The 18,439-nt window shown below is 37.8% G+C and overlaps 1 protein-coding gene across 2 annotated transcripts in view; it reads left to right on the top strand.

Annotated features, from left to right (window-relative positions):
• The window catches only part of SLIT2 (slit guidance ligand 2), a 236,730-nt gene extending 234,500 nt beyond the window's left edge, over nucleotides 1-2,230 (top strand). For both annotated transcript variants that reach the window (XM_026052373.1, XM_026052374.1), the window contains one exon: nucleotides 494-2,230. In XM_026052373.1, coding sequence (XP_025908158.1) covers nucleotides 494-735 — 242 coding nt within the window. In that variant the 3' untranslated portion in view covers nucleotides 736-2,230. The remainder of the gene's footprint in view (nucleotides 1-493) is intronic.
• The last annotated feature ends 16,209 nt before the right edge of the window (nucleotides 2,231-18,439 follow it).

Below are 18,439 nucleotides of genomic sequence, written 5' to 3'. Positions count from 1 at the left end.
ACAGATGTCTCCTTTTTAGCTGGTTTTATACCTCAGTAATTTATGAAGTTAGTGGAATGTAACTTGTATTAAATAACAGATTGAATAATATTAAACTCCAGGTCTAATAAATTAAATTGCATGCTCTGTGAAACATTTCCCTATGGTAAATAGAACCAGCTGCAAGCATTGTAAGAACAGAAGATGTGTATTTTTATAAAAGAGGAAAAGATTTAAGCTTCCAATTTTCTTGTCATTGTAATAGCTTTGTATTTATGGTTTACATATACATAGTATAAACTTTACTGAAAATAGGAGGCATAAGAAATAAAACTGAGCATTTATCAAATGCTGTTTGATAGGACACCGAGTTTCCAATATACAGCCTGGGTTGTATTTTAAAATATCAATCCTAGCTACAATTAGAACCGCAGCACCTTCTTGACCAGTGCCAACTCTTCTTTGACCTGCACCTGAAAAATGTCTCTCTCATCTTAAATGTTGTTTGCTACAGAAATCTCTTGTCGAGGGGAACGAGTCCGAGATTACTACCAAAAGCAGCAAGGGTATGCTGCGTGCCAGACGACCAAGAAGGTATCGAGACTAGAATGTAAAGGAGGATGTTCCAACGGGCAATGCTGTGGGCCGCTCAGGAGCAAGAGGCGGAAATATTCTTTTGAATGCACTGATGGGTCCTCGTTTGTGGACGAGGTGGAAAAAGTGGTAAAGTGTGGCTGTACAAATTGCCCCTCCTAAACGTGTCCCTGTCACACTTGTCTTTTGAAAATGTTGTATACTTATTGACCGTGTCGGACTAATTAATGCTTCATAGTGGAAATATTTGAAATATATTGTAAAATACAGAACAGACTTATTTTTATTATGAGAATAAAGACTTTTTCTCCATTTGCAAAAAGATTCAAGTGCTTGAACTGAGACTTCTCATAGCCAAGAGGAGCTTTGAAGAAAAAAAAAAAAAAAAAAGGACCTGGTAACATTGCAACAGTGATGGGAACCTTATCTGCTTTTAACACGGATTCTTCTTTATAACGTGCTGAAGATACACTGACACTATACACATGTGACTTTCAACTGACAGCTCAGAGATGAAATGCTGACCAGAACATGAGGCTTGGTTTTTTTTCACTTTCGTATCAGTATGTTTTACTGTCTTGACAGACCGTGCTGATCACTTACCTATGGAAGAGGAAGCATTATGAGAGAGAAGAATGAGATTATGCAGAAATAACAATTGTATTAGACATGTTTTATGTTTTGGAATTATTAAAGCGAAGATGGGTCCCCATTTAGAGGATGGGAAATGGGAGATACAAGAATATACTATAATCCTGAAATCTCCTGATGATGTATACTTTTATGTCAGCATGTTAGCAAAAGAAGCATACAGAAAGTGTTTATCTGCCCTTTTCCAGTATTAATTTTTTGTAATGTAAATGTTACAGGGATGATAAAAAAAAAATAGATTATTGATGGAGAAATTAGTAATAATATGGATTTCTGTTTCTATGAGTTCTAAACAACTCTATACAGTATTCGGTTTCATTGAGAAATATTTATTGTATCAAAGTACTTTGTACTTAACCCTTTTAGGCCACCCCTTTTACTGTTTTTCAATGCTTTAATATATATTAATTTATATTTGTCCTGGTATTTTTGTATTTGTTTTTTTTTTAAAAAAAAGAAGACTTAAAAATCAGGATTTTTTGCAATAGAACTAACGTAGCATGTCGTCTTGGGGTAAATGTTTTTGGTCTGTTTATTTCTCCCCTTCCCTTTCCCTATTTCTTTTCCTTAGAATCTGACCACTTGGTGTTACTGAAACTGAAAGTGATGACAATCTGCAGTTTTCACATACAGCAGATATTCAGGACACCTTCCAGGAACCTGTAATGTAAAACAAAATGTCTTTACACTAGATGGCAATTGTATAGAAGTTAACTTTCCCTCTATGGTCCTTACAGAAAATAAGATGGCGTGTAGAAAATGACATTAGAAAGTAGATCTTTATAAAGTAATATTCCCATGGAGCTTTTTACCTTTTTTACAAAAGAAAAGAAAAAAAGGCTGTGCTATCAAGAACTGTGACTTTCCCCAAATAATAAAACTACTTTACTGCCCTAATGTTCCCCATGTTAACATGTTGCTGCTAAATTAATGTAGAATTGGTAATCATTAATAGTGGGTTGTGTTCTTCTTTCAGTAAAACCCAGGGTACCCTGTAAAAAATGCAGATGTTTTTCAATTTTATTTTATTATTTTTTTTACAAAAAAAGCTAGATGTACATGTGTAATGCAGTGTGCTTTGTCTTATTTGGACTGATATCAGTAATAATACTGATGTTTGTAAATTAAACAGATATTTACTTCATTAACAGCTTTTATTTGTATTCTTCCAAGAAGCTTAAATTGTCTAACAGCCTTTAATTAAACGTTTGTAGTTGAAAAGAATATTTGGCAAAAAAAAAAAAAAAAAAAGAATAAAACTCAACCCTAGTTCTAGTGTACTTATTGCTGAAAGTCTGAAGAAGGAATTAACATGGGATTATTACTTCTATAGGCAGTGACATATGTGAATGTGGGTAGTAAGTAATACAGCTGAAGTCATTTCAAAATTAACAAGAGGTTTGCAAATAAAGTAATGAAAAGGCAAATTGAATTCTCCCCAATATTTTAATGGTTGTACAAATAGCAATTTGACAGTTGTTTTAGCAATTAATTTGATTCTTCAGAAGGATTCACTTTCACTTCATTTTCTCTTGAACTAATTCTTTTTAATTCAAGCAATTGGTTGACATAATGCATAACCAGAGTTTAGTTTACTAATGATAATGCTGCATATCCTTTTATATCTATTTTACTTAGTATTAGAAGTTGTCTAAATAGCTAATGAAATGGCCTTTGGCATGAGGCCTTCTATAACTTCTAATTTTCTGTAAGCAGAAGCAACTTCATGGAAAAAGTAGGCATTTTTGCAAAATGCTACTTTTCATAGTATTTGTGGAGAATACGATAAAATAGTATCAAACAGGTGGAGATGGGCTTTCTGTGTTCATACTGCTGGAGAAGGAGGCACTTTGTTTCGGTACATGTGATTCTAGAAGTGATTCTAGCAAGTTATGTGGTAGGAAAACGATCTTGAGGCCATTGAGATGGGGGCTTTTTGTGGTCACTAAGCAGAAGAAAACAAAAAAAAACTAAGATTTAATTTCACCTACAGTTCTGCTCTGAAGTAATATGAGCCCCTACCGTGCCTCAGTTCACCTGGAGAAATCTGTATCTCACCATGGAAGTTATTCATCATCTACAAGAGGTTTTGCTCTTGGATATTACTCTTGTAAGTGCTTTCAAGTGCTACTGTGCATAACAAGAGATACCTTTCTCTGTGAGATGGATCACCCTGACTGCATCATAGCTGGCTGCATCATAGCTACATCTCTGAAAGGAAACTGTTGTGATAGGTGCTGGAGCACAAAGAACCTAGTTCAGGGCAGAACCCTCAAGCCACACACACCATCATTTGAAAACACAGTCAAAGAAGGAGAGTTAACATGGTCCCAAGGGATTAGAATTCTCCCCTTGGTTCTGCTGTAGGAATCCCTCATACATTCTGCTTTTAATGTGCAGAATAGAATACATGAATAAGCATTGAGATTGAAGGATGGGAATTAGTAAGGAAGTTCCTTACTTTGAAGAAACCAAGAAAACTGAAAATTATCTACAAAATCCATTATATTCTGCCAGTATTCTTTAAAGCTATATTAAAAAAAAAAAGTACTGGTTTAGGCACAGCTTCTACTCTCATTTCATAGACAATAAAAATGTGAAAGAGCATGGAGAAAATGGCACATTCTTCTAGAATGAGATAGTACTAAAAGTCATTGTTTCTTTGGTAACATTGCAAGTCAATTTTGAACATGAAACAATGTACATGGAGCTAAATGAGCTTGTGGTATAAACGTGTGTGATGGAAGCCCTGATTTATGCATGCCAATGATGAGCTTTGAATCAGCTCTGAGAAATGCATTTTATTTTCTTTTTCTACTTAAATAACAATGCTGTCTTGTATTCCGAGCTACTTTTTAATGACAATGAAACTTTGTATTACCAGACTCGTTATAATGGGATGATGCTATGTGTAGGTGCTACAGTAAATAGGATATTCATATGATGGTATTATGGCAAAGGCATTTGTCTAGAGAGACCAGAATCTAGAGGTTTTATAGATGATGACAAACCTAGTGACTGTGGGGATCTACAGTGTGTAAGGGTTGATGAACAATCCTACAGAAAAACTGGAAATCACCCTGTGAGTTTTGATGGGATAAGTGATGATTAAGAGATGAGGGGGTGAGTGGCAGGTTTTTGAAAGGAGCTTGTTGTTCAGAAGAAAAAGCTCAGACGTTTTGGAAAAATGTCAAGAATGTTAGAGGCTTTTCACAATGAAGCTCTGGATTTTGGGGGGGGCTATATCTGTCAGTAGTTGAAACATACGAATTTAAAACAAGCCTCTTTACAGTTCCAAAAAAAATACATACTTTAGCCTTCTATCTTGAGTTAACCATATTGTTTGAGAAAAAGTTTACTTTTCAAAGTGGTTCAGATCTGCATCTTTTAACTCCTTTTTCCTACTTTAGAAGATTTTTGTTTTCTCGGTAGCTTATTAGACATGCAAGTGCCTGTGTTTCAGCAATCCCACCTAGCTGTGGAGAGCCTGACACACGATTTCACTTCTCCTAGAGTAAAATTCCCCAGCTGAGACATTCAGAATTCTTGGCTTTTAAAAGAAATACTTATACACTGAGGAGGTATCTCCAATCTACTTAAGATTCCTGGAGTGGAAATCAGAAACTCATTGGTAGTTGTGACTGTGTAAGGGCTGTCAGGAGTAAAGTAAAGCTGAAGTGTTTGCCTGCATGCCTGGAGAGGCCGGCTCGTCCGGGAGAGCCTACTGTTTTACAGAGCTCTTTATGTACTGTGTTTCTGGGAGAGTGGGAAGTTGTAGTGCTCATCCTTTCAGAAATGCATGAGAGCAGAGGGATTTTGTGTCCTTTTGCAAATAAATTGTCTAGGCTGGAAATTATAGCCCTCTCTGGCCCTCAGCCAGGTTAAACTGTGCATGTATACCTTAACGTCAACCATCATCTTGGACACCAGCAGCTCCTGATGTTAAAAAAGCGAATAAATCTTGCTCTCAGTTTAATAAAACGCAGATGGGAAAAGCAAACCAAACAGAGAGTTAACAGCTCTATTCACTAGTCTCCTGGGCTCCGTGTGATTAAATCAGAGTTGGAGGGTATGTTCCTGCTGCTGCTGTTCTGGCCAGTGTCCGCAGAGGTGATGGCCAGCAAAGGATAAGGATTCTGTCAATGCCGCATGTTATTTGTCAAGCTGAGAAAAAACAGTCATCCCACTGAACAGCAAGAGTCCTGGCTAGGAGCAGCCCCAGCGAACGTGCTCCAGCTCTGCAGTGACACCAGTGCTGCAGGGAGGCTGCTCTGCCATGGGAACGGGATTCAGGAGCACCCCCAGATCCACAGCTTTACCTCAGGCTGTTGATCTTAGCAGTGCTTTCTGTTCTCTCATCTTTACAACTCCATCCATTTATTTCATTCCAACTCCAAGGAAAACTACCCCCATTTAGCTCTAAAGTGGCATTGAGCCTCAGTGCTCCCAACAACGCTCAATGCTACATGCAGGAGATTAAGCCTTATTTTTGTTCCTTTTTCAGGTATAAACCAGCATTTGTAGAGGGCTCAGAGGACTTGTCTTAAAGGAGAGAAATGGGTTGCACTTTAGTTCCAGCTACAGAGACTGTCTGTCTCTTTTTGTGTCTTTCCTAATTTAGAAAATGTTACCTCTTGTGCAATAATCTGACATAGATAGACTAATATAAATTTACATTATTTATGATTTGTAGATTCAGACCAGGGTAACTGTTATCTGTTTTTGTCTGTTACATTTTCTTTTACTTCTTCTAGGATGGTTTCCATATCACAAGAGACAAGTAAAGCTGGAATTTATGTGCCTGGGTTGCTTACACCATCATTAATGTTCCTTAGTAGGATCCAGTAGCCTTTTTCCAGCCCATTTTTGTTGTTTTTCATCCTTTGCATACTCTGAGCTTCAATCTGTTCTTTCTATATGATGGCCCATTTGTCCACTTTGGTTAATTTCCAGGACAGATTTAATCCTTCTAAAGAGAGAGAAAGGATACCTTCTTTTTTTCCCCGGCAGCTGTGCCTAAAATGTCTCACAGTACATCTTTAGAAGTATGTTTTCTTTCAGAGTCTTCTGAGAATAGGTTAACTTGAGCTGTTTTTACTGCAAACTTGTTTTTTTGCTTCTGATTAGCTTTATTTATTTAATCACATTTCTGTGTTTCTGCTATGGTAACAGCACTAAGAGCAGTACCAGCTGACCTAGGCTGCAGTCCTGCTGCAGTCCTTGCTGTTTTGAAATAGCGAGTGAAAAGAGTTTAAAGTTGGTCTGTTCTCTCTGATTTCCATTTGGGGTTTGATTGCTTTTCATTCCCTCCCAGTTTCAGCAGTTTTAGGATTATATGGTTGATTAGGATAAAGGTAAGCACATGAGCACCAGCAATGAATAAAACTGACTACAGAAATCATGTGGATCTACCCCAAAATTTCTTTCTGAACTCATAGAAAAATTCAGAAGTAATTATTCATTGGTTGTTGCCTTTTTTCCCTTTTTTTCCCCACCTCTAGTAATAATCCAGTGTTTATTGTTTCCTAAAAGAATGGTAATACTATGCTAGCATGAACTGAAAGTCAAATTTCTTTCAAAAGTTGCAGGTAGAAAGGCAAAAAAGGTACTGATATCATTAGAAAAAGCATGGGAAGAAGCTGAGCTGAAGAGCATTAGCTGCAATTGCTGCGAGTTGCATTACCGTGAATGCAGACAGGAGAAACTAAAAAATATGCTCGAGCAGAAGTGATATAACCTCTAGGAATCTTTCAATCAATAGTTCAATCAATAGTTCAATCAATAATCAGGAAAGTCTGTCCTCTTCAGGACAGGGAGGAAAAAAAGTGGCAGACAAACCAAGAACTAAGAATAAAGAGGTAAAAATGATTTTTCCAGTGATAAGGAGGCAGAAATTAGTTCTGGCAAGCGTACCCATAACCCAGAGACTGAACCAAAGAAGTGGAAGCATTCACGGAGAGGTAACTTGGCTTCTAAAGAAAAGAGCTGATGACAAAATGCGAGGCTTGACAGTGGATAGGATTGCAAAGATGAGTTCAGATGATCGAGGCTGATGAGACCAAGAATTACTTCAGCAAATCGAAGGAAACCTTAAGGTGAAAGCATCAATAATTCTCTCAAGAGTGCTAGAGAAAGAAGCCAAGGAGGCCTAGCAGTCACCTAATTTCAGTATAACATTTACTGAGAGTACAATTGGAGCATGTTTATGTGTTACAGTGTGACGAAATGGAAGTATGTAGACTTCACTGCAGAAAAAAATTTCAGTGTTATGCAAAATTAAAGTAAGCAAATAAGTAAACTAATGAGAAATTTTGCAAAGCACCTTACAAAAACAAGTGGTGAAAGGTTTTGCTAATTCCATCTTGATTACCATCCACAATCACATACTACAGACTCACATACTTCGGCCCCTTCCCTTTCCTCCAGCCCCAGGCACTACCTGCTTCTCACTCCATCTGGACTATTTCTCCCACCTCTACAGCCTGGCTGGTGTTGGAAAAGAGTATCCTGCAACTAATTAATATTTGGTAATTTTAAAACCAGGCACTACCTACTAAACTTTTAGAGATCTTATAATATTAATTATGCCTGTAGAAATCATCAGGAAGGGTGTCTGAAAAAAATATTTCCAATTGAGTGTAATTGGAATGAATCTGGGCACTGAATACTGGACATTGAATTTGGAATATTGGTGAATAAAATCTGCCTGTTTTCAGTCTGGAAGGCATGCATGGCCTCGGGATAACTGAAAGGAAAAGGTGAAAGGTGAAAAGACCAAGAGACCTCTACCTAACTGAAAATGAACACAGCAAGCACTTTCAGATGCTAAGAGGGTTTGGGGATTTTTATTTTTGACTAAAGGCACAAAGAATAAACAGACAAACAGATAACAAGCTATGAGTAGCTGAGGTTGTAAGAATGATGACAATAAACTAATGAACTAGGTCTGTATATTCCAGGGTACTGGATACGTAAGTGTACAAATGCACGTTGTATATTGCAGCAATTCACAAATTTCAAAATTAGGTGGAAAAGACACTTAAAGCCCAGAAAGTAGTGACCAGACACAGAACTCATCCTAGCAGTACTTCATGCTGACACAAAAGAGCTGTTTGGGAATAATAGAGACCTTAGCAGTGCGTTTGAATTTCACATGGTCATGAATAGGCTTGTTAAATGCAGAGAAACAAGGGTGTTAGACTAGAGGGAAGAAAATATTACAGATTTAAGAAACCTTGGGACAGATTCACTGTAGACTCAAGCTGCTCCACGCTGTTCTAGTGATGCAAAACAGCTGTACACCCAACTTCACTGGCCTGAAGCCACTAAGACCTCTATCTGTTAGAAAAATGAGTTAATGTTTTCAGTGCACAAAACTTGGGTTTGGAACCCAAGTTTGGTTTGGAGTGTGGTCCAACTCCTCCAGCATGCTGCCTAAAGAAGCTGCAGCTTACGTTACTTTGGAAAAATCCGTGTGCTCTTTACATGCAGACTGCCTCACTGCTGTGCCCTCTACCCCTCGTGCACACTGCCCTGGGTCTGGAGCTTCCTTTCCCTCCACTGCTGCCTCAGCTCCTGAGAAGAGAGGACAGCTGGCGATTTCTCATGAGCAACAACAGTCAAAAATGAAGACAGGAGATCTTTAACTAGAAAATAAAATGAAATGAAAGTGTGTAGTATTTCAGTAAGACTACTCTAGTGAAGTCATTTCTTTAATATTCACTTTTAAATAGACACTTATTTAGGGCTGCATAATAATGGATTATGAAAAACAGATTCTTCTTGTAAAATCTTTGCTGTGCATTTAAACACACACACATATATATGTATACATATATATGGATAGAAAGAACACTTTTTTTTTTCAGGAGGTGAACTTGCTTACGGTTTTTGGTTCTCCCTGAGCAGTTCTAAACAACATCAGGTATGATTAAGAATTCCAGGTAGCTGAGAGTGAGGAATCTTGACTTATTGCATCTTGACTTTGCAATCCATGCATTTAGATGCAGCATTTCTGTGTAGAACATGCTGTGGCTGCAGCATATCTATTTTAGTCACAGGCACAGACTGTAATAGCTGTGTGCACATGGGAAACACTTCTTTCTTGGTTTTAGCCACATTAAGGGATCAAAGCCGTGTAAAATCTTTTGTAATGAAACCTGAAGCCACATGTAATGAAACCAGATAGTTTTTTCCTTTCTGATCTAAAGTCTTTCCTGTTTTCAGGCATTACTATAAACCTACATCTTGGCCCAGTCTGTAACTTGGTCCAGCTTGGATTAGATTGGCAAACAGTTTGATGAATCTGGGATGATTTATAGTTTGAGGTAGAAAGAAAACAAGCAACAGAATCTAAAGTTTGGTCTGTTATAGTTTCCAAAGCATAGTGTCCTACTGACTCTTTCTGAATTTTTAGGTCTTCTTGAATACCAAATGGAAAGCAGTCCCTGGATCTTAAATCCAACAGTAAAAACATGCTGCAGTGACAAATTTACAAGTGACAGTTTCATAAAAATTTCATTTCTGTGGAAATTTTCATTTAACCTTAAATGAGAGTTTTGTAGAGAGGGAGATTAGAGGAAATATTTCTTCCTTAGTACCAAAAGTAGAATGCACTGTTCCTTATTTAGAAGACAAGAACTATATCATCAACCTGCACTTTATTCATGCTATCCACAAACTTGTTCGTTCTCTTTTAATTCAACTTAAAAGGAAGATGACAAACATCAGCAGGGAGCTGTTTAGCTAGGGAAGTGTAACATTCAGAGAAATCAATATCAATTTGCAAAGAAAGTGTAGCTTAAACTTTGCATGGAAATAATGTTAGAGCAGCTATAAGGATTCCCATTTGCCATCTATTTTTAAGCATAGATACTGTATATCTAAGACGTAGTCAGAAAATAAGGGGATGTCTGTGAGGAATATCCCGTACCATCATTTCACAAAGTCAATTCTTTCAAGAATGCTTGTATATCAGTTAAAAAAAAAAAAAAAAAAAAAAAAAGCTGTAGTACCAGGTTTTTCTTCAGAAATCACACTGATTCTTGATATCTATATGTGCTGCAAATACACATGCACCAGCTGACAATCTTATCTGGGTCAGACCACCTTAGTTTTGGGCATCAGTAAGTCAGAGGAGAACAAACCAATCCCACCAGAGACAGCTGTACAAAATATGCCTTGAGCAACATGTGAGTGAGCAGAGACTTCACTCCTCCAGAGCGGTGTGGGTGACAATTCCACACATTTGAGGTAGAAATTCAAATGAGCAGCAGGTGGAAGATGTTTGTTTATTCCAGGATTTGGTCAGAAGCAATGGAGTAAAGATTTCAGAACACCTTAATTAATATAACTAGAAAAGAATGTCAACATCTTGAAATGTATGTAAACATAACACTGAAGGCATCACTGATTTTTCTCATAAAAAGGAGGTTTGTACTTACAAACAAGATCACAGAAGTATAGACTGACAAGCCTGAAGTCAGTATATCACAGCTCTTTCCATTATCAAATTTAATTGTTTAGCTAAAAGGATTATCTGCATCATATGCCAATATATCTGAATGTGTATATATGCTCCTCTTTATTATTTAATGGCATCCTAAACAAGAGACAGGTCATGTTTCCTGTTACTATCGATAGTTGGTACTGTCAAAGAACAGCTGGACAGTTGAGGCCCAGCAAACTAGCCATGAAATCTATCCCCACCCTATGGAAGGTCAATCAGGCACAAATCCATTAAGCAGTCCTTTAAAATACACACAAATCCTTTTATTCAATCTAGATAAAACTGCTGTTTTCCTCCATCTGTGAGGTGAAAATGTATCTAACAGTTTCAGAAAAAAATCTTCATAATTATCCCGGTTGGATGTGGAGTTTCCTAAAATCTTTGATCTATAATGTAGTAATGTGTCAGCTCGACCAAAGCAGTTTTATGTGCAGGAAATAAGACAAGCTGAGTAGCTTCATGGTTAATTGATTAAAAGGTTCTAAAGAAGGTGCAAGATCAAAGAGCAACTTAATGGTTTTATGTTACTCTAGAGAACTGTCAGTCCACTTGTCTGACAAGACTGACCTTGGGCAATTAAAGAGGCAATTAAAAAAATTCACAAAACTAAAACACAGATCATATTTATGTACCCTTATTTCCTTTAACAGGCTATAGGTGGTAAAACCCAATGTTATATGACAAGTTGTATTCTGTTATGCTGTACAGACTAAATATTGAGTGCACAAAATTGACTGTTTCCTATATGTGCCCTCAGGGAAAAGAAGGAAAAAAGCTCAGAATCACAGGATGCCACACTGTTGGTTAAAACCCTGTGAAAGCAAACAAACGATAAAACACAGCTGATGGGCAGTTCCTTCGACAGTCCTTGATTCAAGGAAGCACTCAGCTCCCTCAACCAGTGCTACTGGAATTGGGAACCTTGTAGCTTACGAGATTAGCTCATCCTGAGATGTGTATTAGAAAACAGGAACTGCTCGAAGGTAATTAAATTGCTCGCAGTTAAAGGAAAGAAAAAAAAAAAAAAAAAAGAGGATTTGTTAATGCTCTGATTCTCAAAGAAGAATTCAATAAGGCTTTTCTCTAAATGACACTTTAAAAGCTCCCACACTTTCTGGCTAGGCTGTCATCACTAGGCTATTTGAGATTTTCATGAGGAAGTTTGGTTTATGTCTTCTGAATATGAAGATCAGAGTTACACAGAGGTGAAAACAGAAATGCTGTGCAGCTGAGCTGAAGGAAGGAAAGAACTGCACACAGTAGGACTCCCAGAGCTGCACCAGGATCTCAATCCAAATTTTTCTATGTCCTGATCCAGGGTGGTATTTTTGTACCCCTGACCAGTTAATATTTTACTTTACTCAATCAGGAGATTTAGTTAAGGCAGCAGGGCTAAGACTGGCACTTGATTTTACCACTTGGTAGAAACTTTGGCTTCTGAAAAACTGTATTGTAGGGGCTCTTCAATCAAATGTAGTCCCCTTCATGCAACAATGGTGAAACAAGTCAAATGTGAATTTAATAGGCAAAATGTTTGGCATTACTACAATTCTCATCAAAACTTGGGTCTTCTTGCTTATTTTTTTTCTATCAGATTCTTGCTTGTATTTCCATCACATTCAGCTCTTAAATGGATGTTCTTTTCCCTCACCAGCAAATTCTCAGCTGGTTCCCGTGATACAAATTCCCTTGTCAGTCATGATACTGTTTTTGCCTTATAGATGAAGATGGCCCTTCTTCTAGGTAGTTTTCTTCCCTATAATATCATCAAGATATCTTGACCCCATGACAAGGGGTGTATATCTTCCTATGCCCATCACTTAGATCAAAAAAATATAAGTATCATTGGGACTGAGCACAACTACCCTTGAATGAAGTGGTTTTATTAGCAGCCTCTAGCAAATGAATTGAATAACCTGATCTATATATACAGAAACATATCTAGATTGTCACAGAAAATGTCACAAGTCACAGCAGTTCTGAAAAAGTCTTCTCATTTGCCTATAAACTCTATCTGCCTCTGGATCACTTTGTTAATGACCCTATAGTATGTCTTACCATTAATGTTTTTGACATACACAAACATGATTTTCAGATCAAACAATGCAGAAGTTCCCTGTTGCTCTATTTACTTCAAACAAACAAACAAAAATAGTAGCACTGCTCCTGCTGGCCAGCTTTGCTCCACAAAATAAAATCCTTTCCTTGAGCTGACCCACTGACAGCTCTGCTAAGTGACAGATAAGCTGCCTTTCCTCCCACAAAGTGGGAACTTCTGAGCTGTGTAATGGGATTAGCCTTTCCAAACCATTCCCAGAAGAGCCCACTGTTGAAAGAAGAATAGTTTTATTCATGGGGAAAAGTCAAATACAAAGTCTTAGGAAGCCAAATTAAGAAAAAAATAAACAAACAAATGGACTTTTGGCAGAAATCAAGATTTGTTCTATTGAAAATTTCTTTGTAAAATGATCAAGAAGTTAATTTATCTGGAATTGACTGCTATGCTTACAATGGAGCTAAAAGCTGTAATTCTTTACAGAGCCTTCCTTCCTGGTAAAAGATCTTTCATTACTTCCAAGTCCGCTTCCATCTAACGGTCCTAAAAGCAAAACCAAACCCAACCCATGACCACATCTATGAGGTGCACAGGATGGAGATTCCTACCTGTTAGACTTTCTGGGAAGAAGTCTTGAATTAATGGTTTTATAATCTTTGTAATCTTACATAATTTTAAAATTGTGTAAATGCAAATGGCAGGGAATTGTGATTTAAGGTTGCAATAATTTTCGGTGAACAAAATCCTTTCATTGGAGTACAAGTGGTGCTGGGAGAGCACATAAAAGCAGTCAACTGGGCCTGGCAGATTCAGCTTTATTGTGTTCTACCTTGCAGAAACAATTACTGTGGTACCAATTGCCACATACAATTTTTCAGGCTAATCATGTTCAGTCTTATGACTAAATTATTTTGTAGTTGAGAGATATATCCAAACATTTGTGGTTAATACAGTCATGACTTTTCTCTTTCTTATTCAAAAAGTTCTTCTCTTTTTGTTTTCCTTTAGCCACAAACTGTTTGTTTTCATGTAAAATTTCATAGTCATACTTCCAGGCTGAGCGTTTTTCAGAGCTCTTTTCCAGTGTTCACTCCATGCTTCAGAATTGTGTTCTGCTGAGTTTCAATGCTTAACAGTACTTGAAAGAAAGCCTTTGGAAATAGTACTTCATATTTTGGTTTTCTGAATCCTTGGTAGATCTGCTGTGTTGCTAATGTGTAGCTATCAATAGATAGTCATTGAGGATTTTATTTTCAACGCTGATCTTTGATACTTCTAGTTTTTGTATTGACTATGCTGCCACATAAGTATCAGTGAAAATGTGAATACACTTGGATCTTAGATTTCCCAAGCTTGATGAACCTCTCACAATTCAGCTAGTGATTATGATATCTTCATACACACTTGTTTACGTACCAAACAAGCACCAGCAGGGCACTTGGCAGAGATGTGCAGACCTCACAAACTCAGGACAGCTGAGAGCTGGGGAAAGCTGTAGACCGGGGCAGGTGAACATCACTGTGAACACACGGCTTCGGATACAAGCCAGGGTGTCTGAAAGGAGCTTTGCTGTCCTGTGTGTGTAGACGTGTCAGCTCAGCTGGAACTAATCTGGGAACCTATCATCACCACATAGTGTGATTTTAAGTCTGAAATATCTTAGGGTCTTGCAAAAATATGAATTCTCTCTTACTGAAACAGCTGCTGCATTTTGAGATTGTGCAAGAACTTCTTGTACCATGAAATGGAGAAATGTGCTGCTGAGCTGGGTTTAATAAACCTGGTAAGACTTTCATGAGAGCTACAGAACTCCCATGGCTGCTTACTAACTGTGTGAAGTCATGCAGTTTTCTCCCCATCCTCCTCCTCAGCACCCTGCAGGGGTACAGTAGTGCACAGTAGGCTAGCTTGGGTCTGTAGGTCTTATTAATACCACAAACTTTGCTCTGTCTTTTGTTCTCTTCTCTACACCCTCTAACAGAGCCTCACAGGCTCCATGTCAGCATCCCTGGTACAGATGATCCTCAATGTCCAGCTACAGAACTCACTCTTTTCATCTAGTAGTCTAGACATGGTGCGGGGTGGTTCAGTTCTACAAGATGCAATTAAATTGCTTCTTGTAAAACTGAAAGAAATTAAAGGGTCATTGACTCTTCAATTTAAGGAAAAAAAAACTATTAAATACATTCTGAACTGCTATTGTGATATTACTGCTGCTAATTCTAACTATATCATAAAATCAATTGAGTGAAAATTTGCACTTTGGAGGACAGAGATGGTGTAAGTATTATTATTATTTAGATTTGAGAAGTAATGTAAATGATGAAAAACTACTCATGCAGCACTCCTTGCCCTTGCTAGATAATTAGTACTCAGCAAAAAATCATGAAGCATTAAAATATTAATTCCAACAGAATGTGGCCTGTCATAATAAACAAAAATAAGCAAACCCAATTAGTGACCTACAAAAGAGACTCTCCAAAATCACTGCTTTTTTTCCCCCACTTCGCGAATATATGTTGTATCTGTCCTACCAGACACAAACCTCTTATTACCATCTGCAAAGACACCACTGAATTTACTACTGTTCACCCCCCATTTAATGTTTCACTTTCCACATTAGTAATAAAGCACTATTACTATTATTAGTAATTATTAGTAATAAAGTATTATTAATTATTTGTTGAAGTCATCTTTAGAACGTTTTATCTGCTTGTAAGGCTGATCTCTACCTTACCATGATTATTTTAGAACTGTATTATTTTGGGATCATTTCAGAATACCAACAAAACAAAATCTTTATGTGTTAGCTCTTTACAAGTAGTAACAACTAGTCTTTATACTTTCATAGTGTAAAGTCACTAAAATAGGCAGACATAGAGAATGGAAAAATCCAGCAGGACTGGTGTCCTCTTGCTTTCAGGAACAGCTATTTTTTGGTGGGACACCATGCTTCCTGTTAGGTCTTTTTTAATTTTGTAGAGTGAAATTTGCACAAAGAAGTTGATGATCTTAGAGTATTTTGTCAAGTGTCGTTAGTTACTCTTATGTTCTTATGAGAATTTGCTATTAAGTGCAGTTCAACATTTCTCCAGCAGAAGAATTCAACCTTCTTTCTGCTAGCCAGAACTTGCAATACTATTAATATGACTTTTGGGGAGAGGGCAAGTTCATAGCATCTTTTAAACACACAGCTCTCTCGTCAGATGAATTAGTTTTTGAAAGACAAAGCTCTTAGCATATGTTATACTAGATAAATATCTACATTTTACCTCATGGTAAGTCAGTGGACCTGGGGGGCTCTCAGCAAATTTCCTCTTTTGCACCCCATACTGTGTAACTATTATCATTTTCCTACAGGGAAGTGACTACTACGTTTCCAGGCTTTCTCATTCTCATGAATAACACTACTTACTGTTCTGGAACTAAAAGTTCTACCTTTACCATCCCAAGTCTTTTTCCAAGCCAGAAAGAGCAAATACGATCTGCAGTATTTGAGACTTGCAGTCACTGCGGGACTACCTGTCTTGGCATCCAGCACTGCCCAGTTAGAGCACTGCACGGCAGCTGTGCAGCTCAGACAGACACCCATTCCCCATCCTCACCCTCGCCAGCTTGTCCATTTCCTTTTCCTTCACCAACAACAGGACCAATAAGTCTTTAACTATAAGCATTCCCATTGTTAGATTAAAAAATGCACGAGAAGTATTCTCATGGTGCTCTGACTTCTTGGGGGATTTATTCCCTGCTTAGTATTATTTGCCTCATTCCTTGTAGGCTATAAAGTTTAGTAAGCTTGCTTTTAACCAGTGCTTTATATGCCACCACTGATCTACATACTGGAGTGGGATAATATTGGAAGAGATTTCCTAATGAAGAATGCAGTTTCTTTGACAATTGAACTACGAAGTACTTCCATTTCCATTTAAACAACTCTTCTATTTTGCTACCTGTGGCACCTAAATTAATAGAAAACCTTGTTTTTTCCTTTATTTTCCCCAATGACAGAGGCTGGAAAGCGATGAAGAGATGGCTTCCCTGTAGAGAGTGCAGAAGTGAAAGACAGTGAATGATTGCCACCAAGTGGGAAAATACAAAACTGCATAATGTGCCTCCTGGAACGACTTCGCTCTGCAGTTTTCTTAGTGAAAACGTCTCTTTCACCGATCATACTTACTCCTGAAATGTAGTCGTTAGTTGTAGTTTTCAGATAATTAGAGAAAAAGCATTTGATGGGCACAGGTAAAATCTGTGCTTGTCCTGCCGGTAAAGAATAATGCCCAGTCACAAGTTTTTAATATTATTATTTGTCTAAAAGCAAGGTATACATTAAAATAATTGCATTTTTCCAATGTACTAATCAGCAAATCACATCTATGGGGTTGCATATCTTAGTGCTCCTTTAATGGAGGGGAGATGTTTCTCTACTGTAATTTCTGTTGGTTTTTGTTAAAGCATTCAGAAAGTGAACAGAAAATTATGAGTGATATATGCAAGCCTTTTTATTTCTTCTGCAAATGTCATCACTTGAACTTTCAATTATTGGCAGATATGAGTTATTTGTGTTGGACAAAACTAATTAATAAATGCCAGCACTGGACAAAATCCAAGGGCACTGGCAGTTTTCAAATAGTTGACAGCTACTTTTTAATACTGTCAGTGCGTTTTCCTGTGGTGTGAAAAACCAACGAGTAGACTTTCTAATCCATTTGTAAGGTCACAGGTAGTTCCTCCTATTAACTACAGATGCAAAAAAAAAGAATATGTGATGATGGAAAGACTGTATATCACAAATTCAAGTAGTAATGAAGGAAATTTTTACTTCAGGATTTATTGTTGAGTGTTTGAAAAAATAAACACCTGATGAAAGAAAAAAAAAAAGTGATGATTAATGGGGTACAGAGAATAATAATATTCTTTAAGCAAAAAGATCATTTACTACATTCAAATATGTTATAGTCGCCATGAAAATATCAAGAAGTTCTACCCTTACTGAAACATCCAAAATGTGAATAGATGTAAGTGGAATGTGGATCCACGACTGTAAGCCAAGCTTTTGTCTTATAAAAATAAATCCAAAATAGAACCTTTTGAAATTGTTTCTTCTGAAGACACCAGATAAAAATGAGTGGCAGATCTCATAGTAAAAACCACCATCTTCCTTTTAAATCATCAATAAGTAAGGTACGTTGAAAAGCTGCCTTTTAGCCTTTAATCTTCATTCCCGTTTAATCAACCTGTAGTTTTTAATCTGTATTTCTGTTTTGGTGTACGCATGAAGGCAAGTATGGTGTTGACACAACGTGTATATGAGGCGTTTCGGGACATGCTTTGGCAGACGTGGTGGTGATGGGTTTATGGATGATGACCTTGAAGGTCCTTTCCACCCACAGTGACTCTATGCAAGCCGTGTCTTGTTCAAGAGGCAGCCTTCACTCCTCGACACCCTCCACAGAGGCTCCAGCGCTCCGGGATGGTCTCCAAGGAGGCAGAAGCCTCGGCAAGGCGCCCGGCCCCTGCCCAACGGCGCATGCGCACCCCCACCCCCGCGACAGGCCGGCCTCCCTCCCACCCGCCCCGCTTGCCGTACGGCGCATGCGCACGCGGGGAGACAGGGGTGGGGAGTTGGGCTTCTCGGCGGCCCGTAGTTT

The sequence above is a fragment of the Nothoprocta perdicaria genome, unplaced genomic scaffold, assembly GCF_003342845.1.
Source record: "Nothoprocta perdicaria isolate Ctin4 unplaced genomic scaffold, notPer1 scaffold_88, whole genome shotgun sequence".
Taxonomy (NCBI): domain Eukaryota; kingdom Metazoa; phylum Chordata; class Aves; order Tinamiformes; family Tinamidae; genus Nothoprocta; species Nothoprocta perdicaria.
This window is presented reverse-complemented; position numbering and strand designations above follow the sequence as displayed.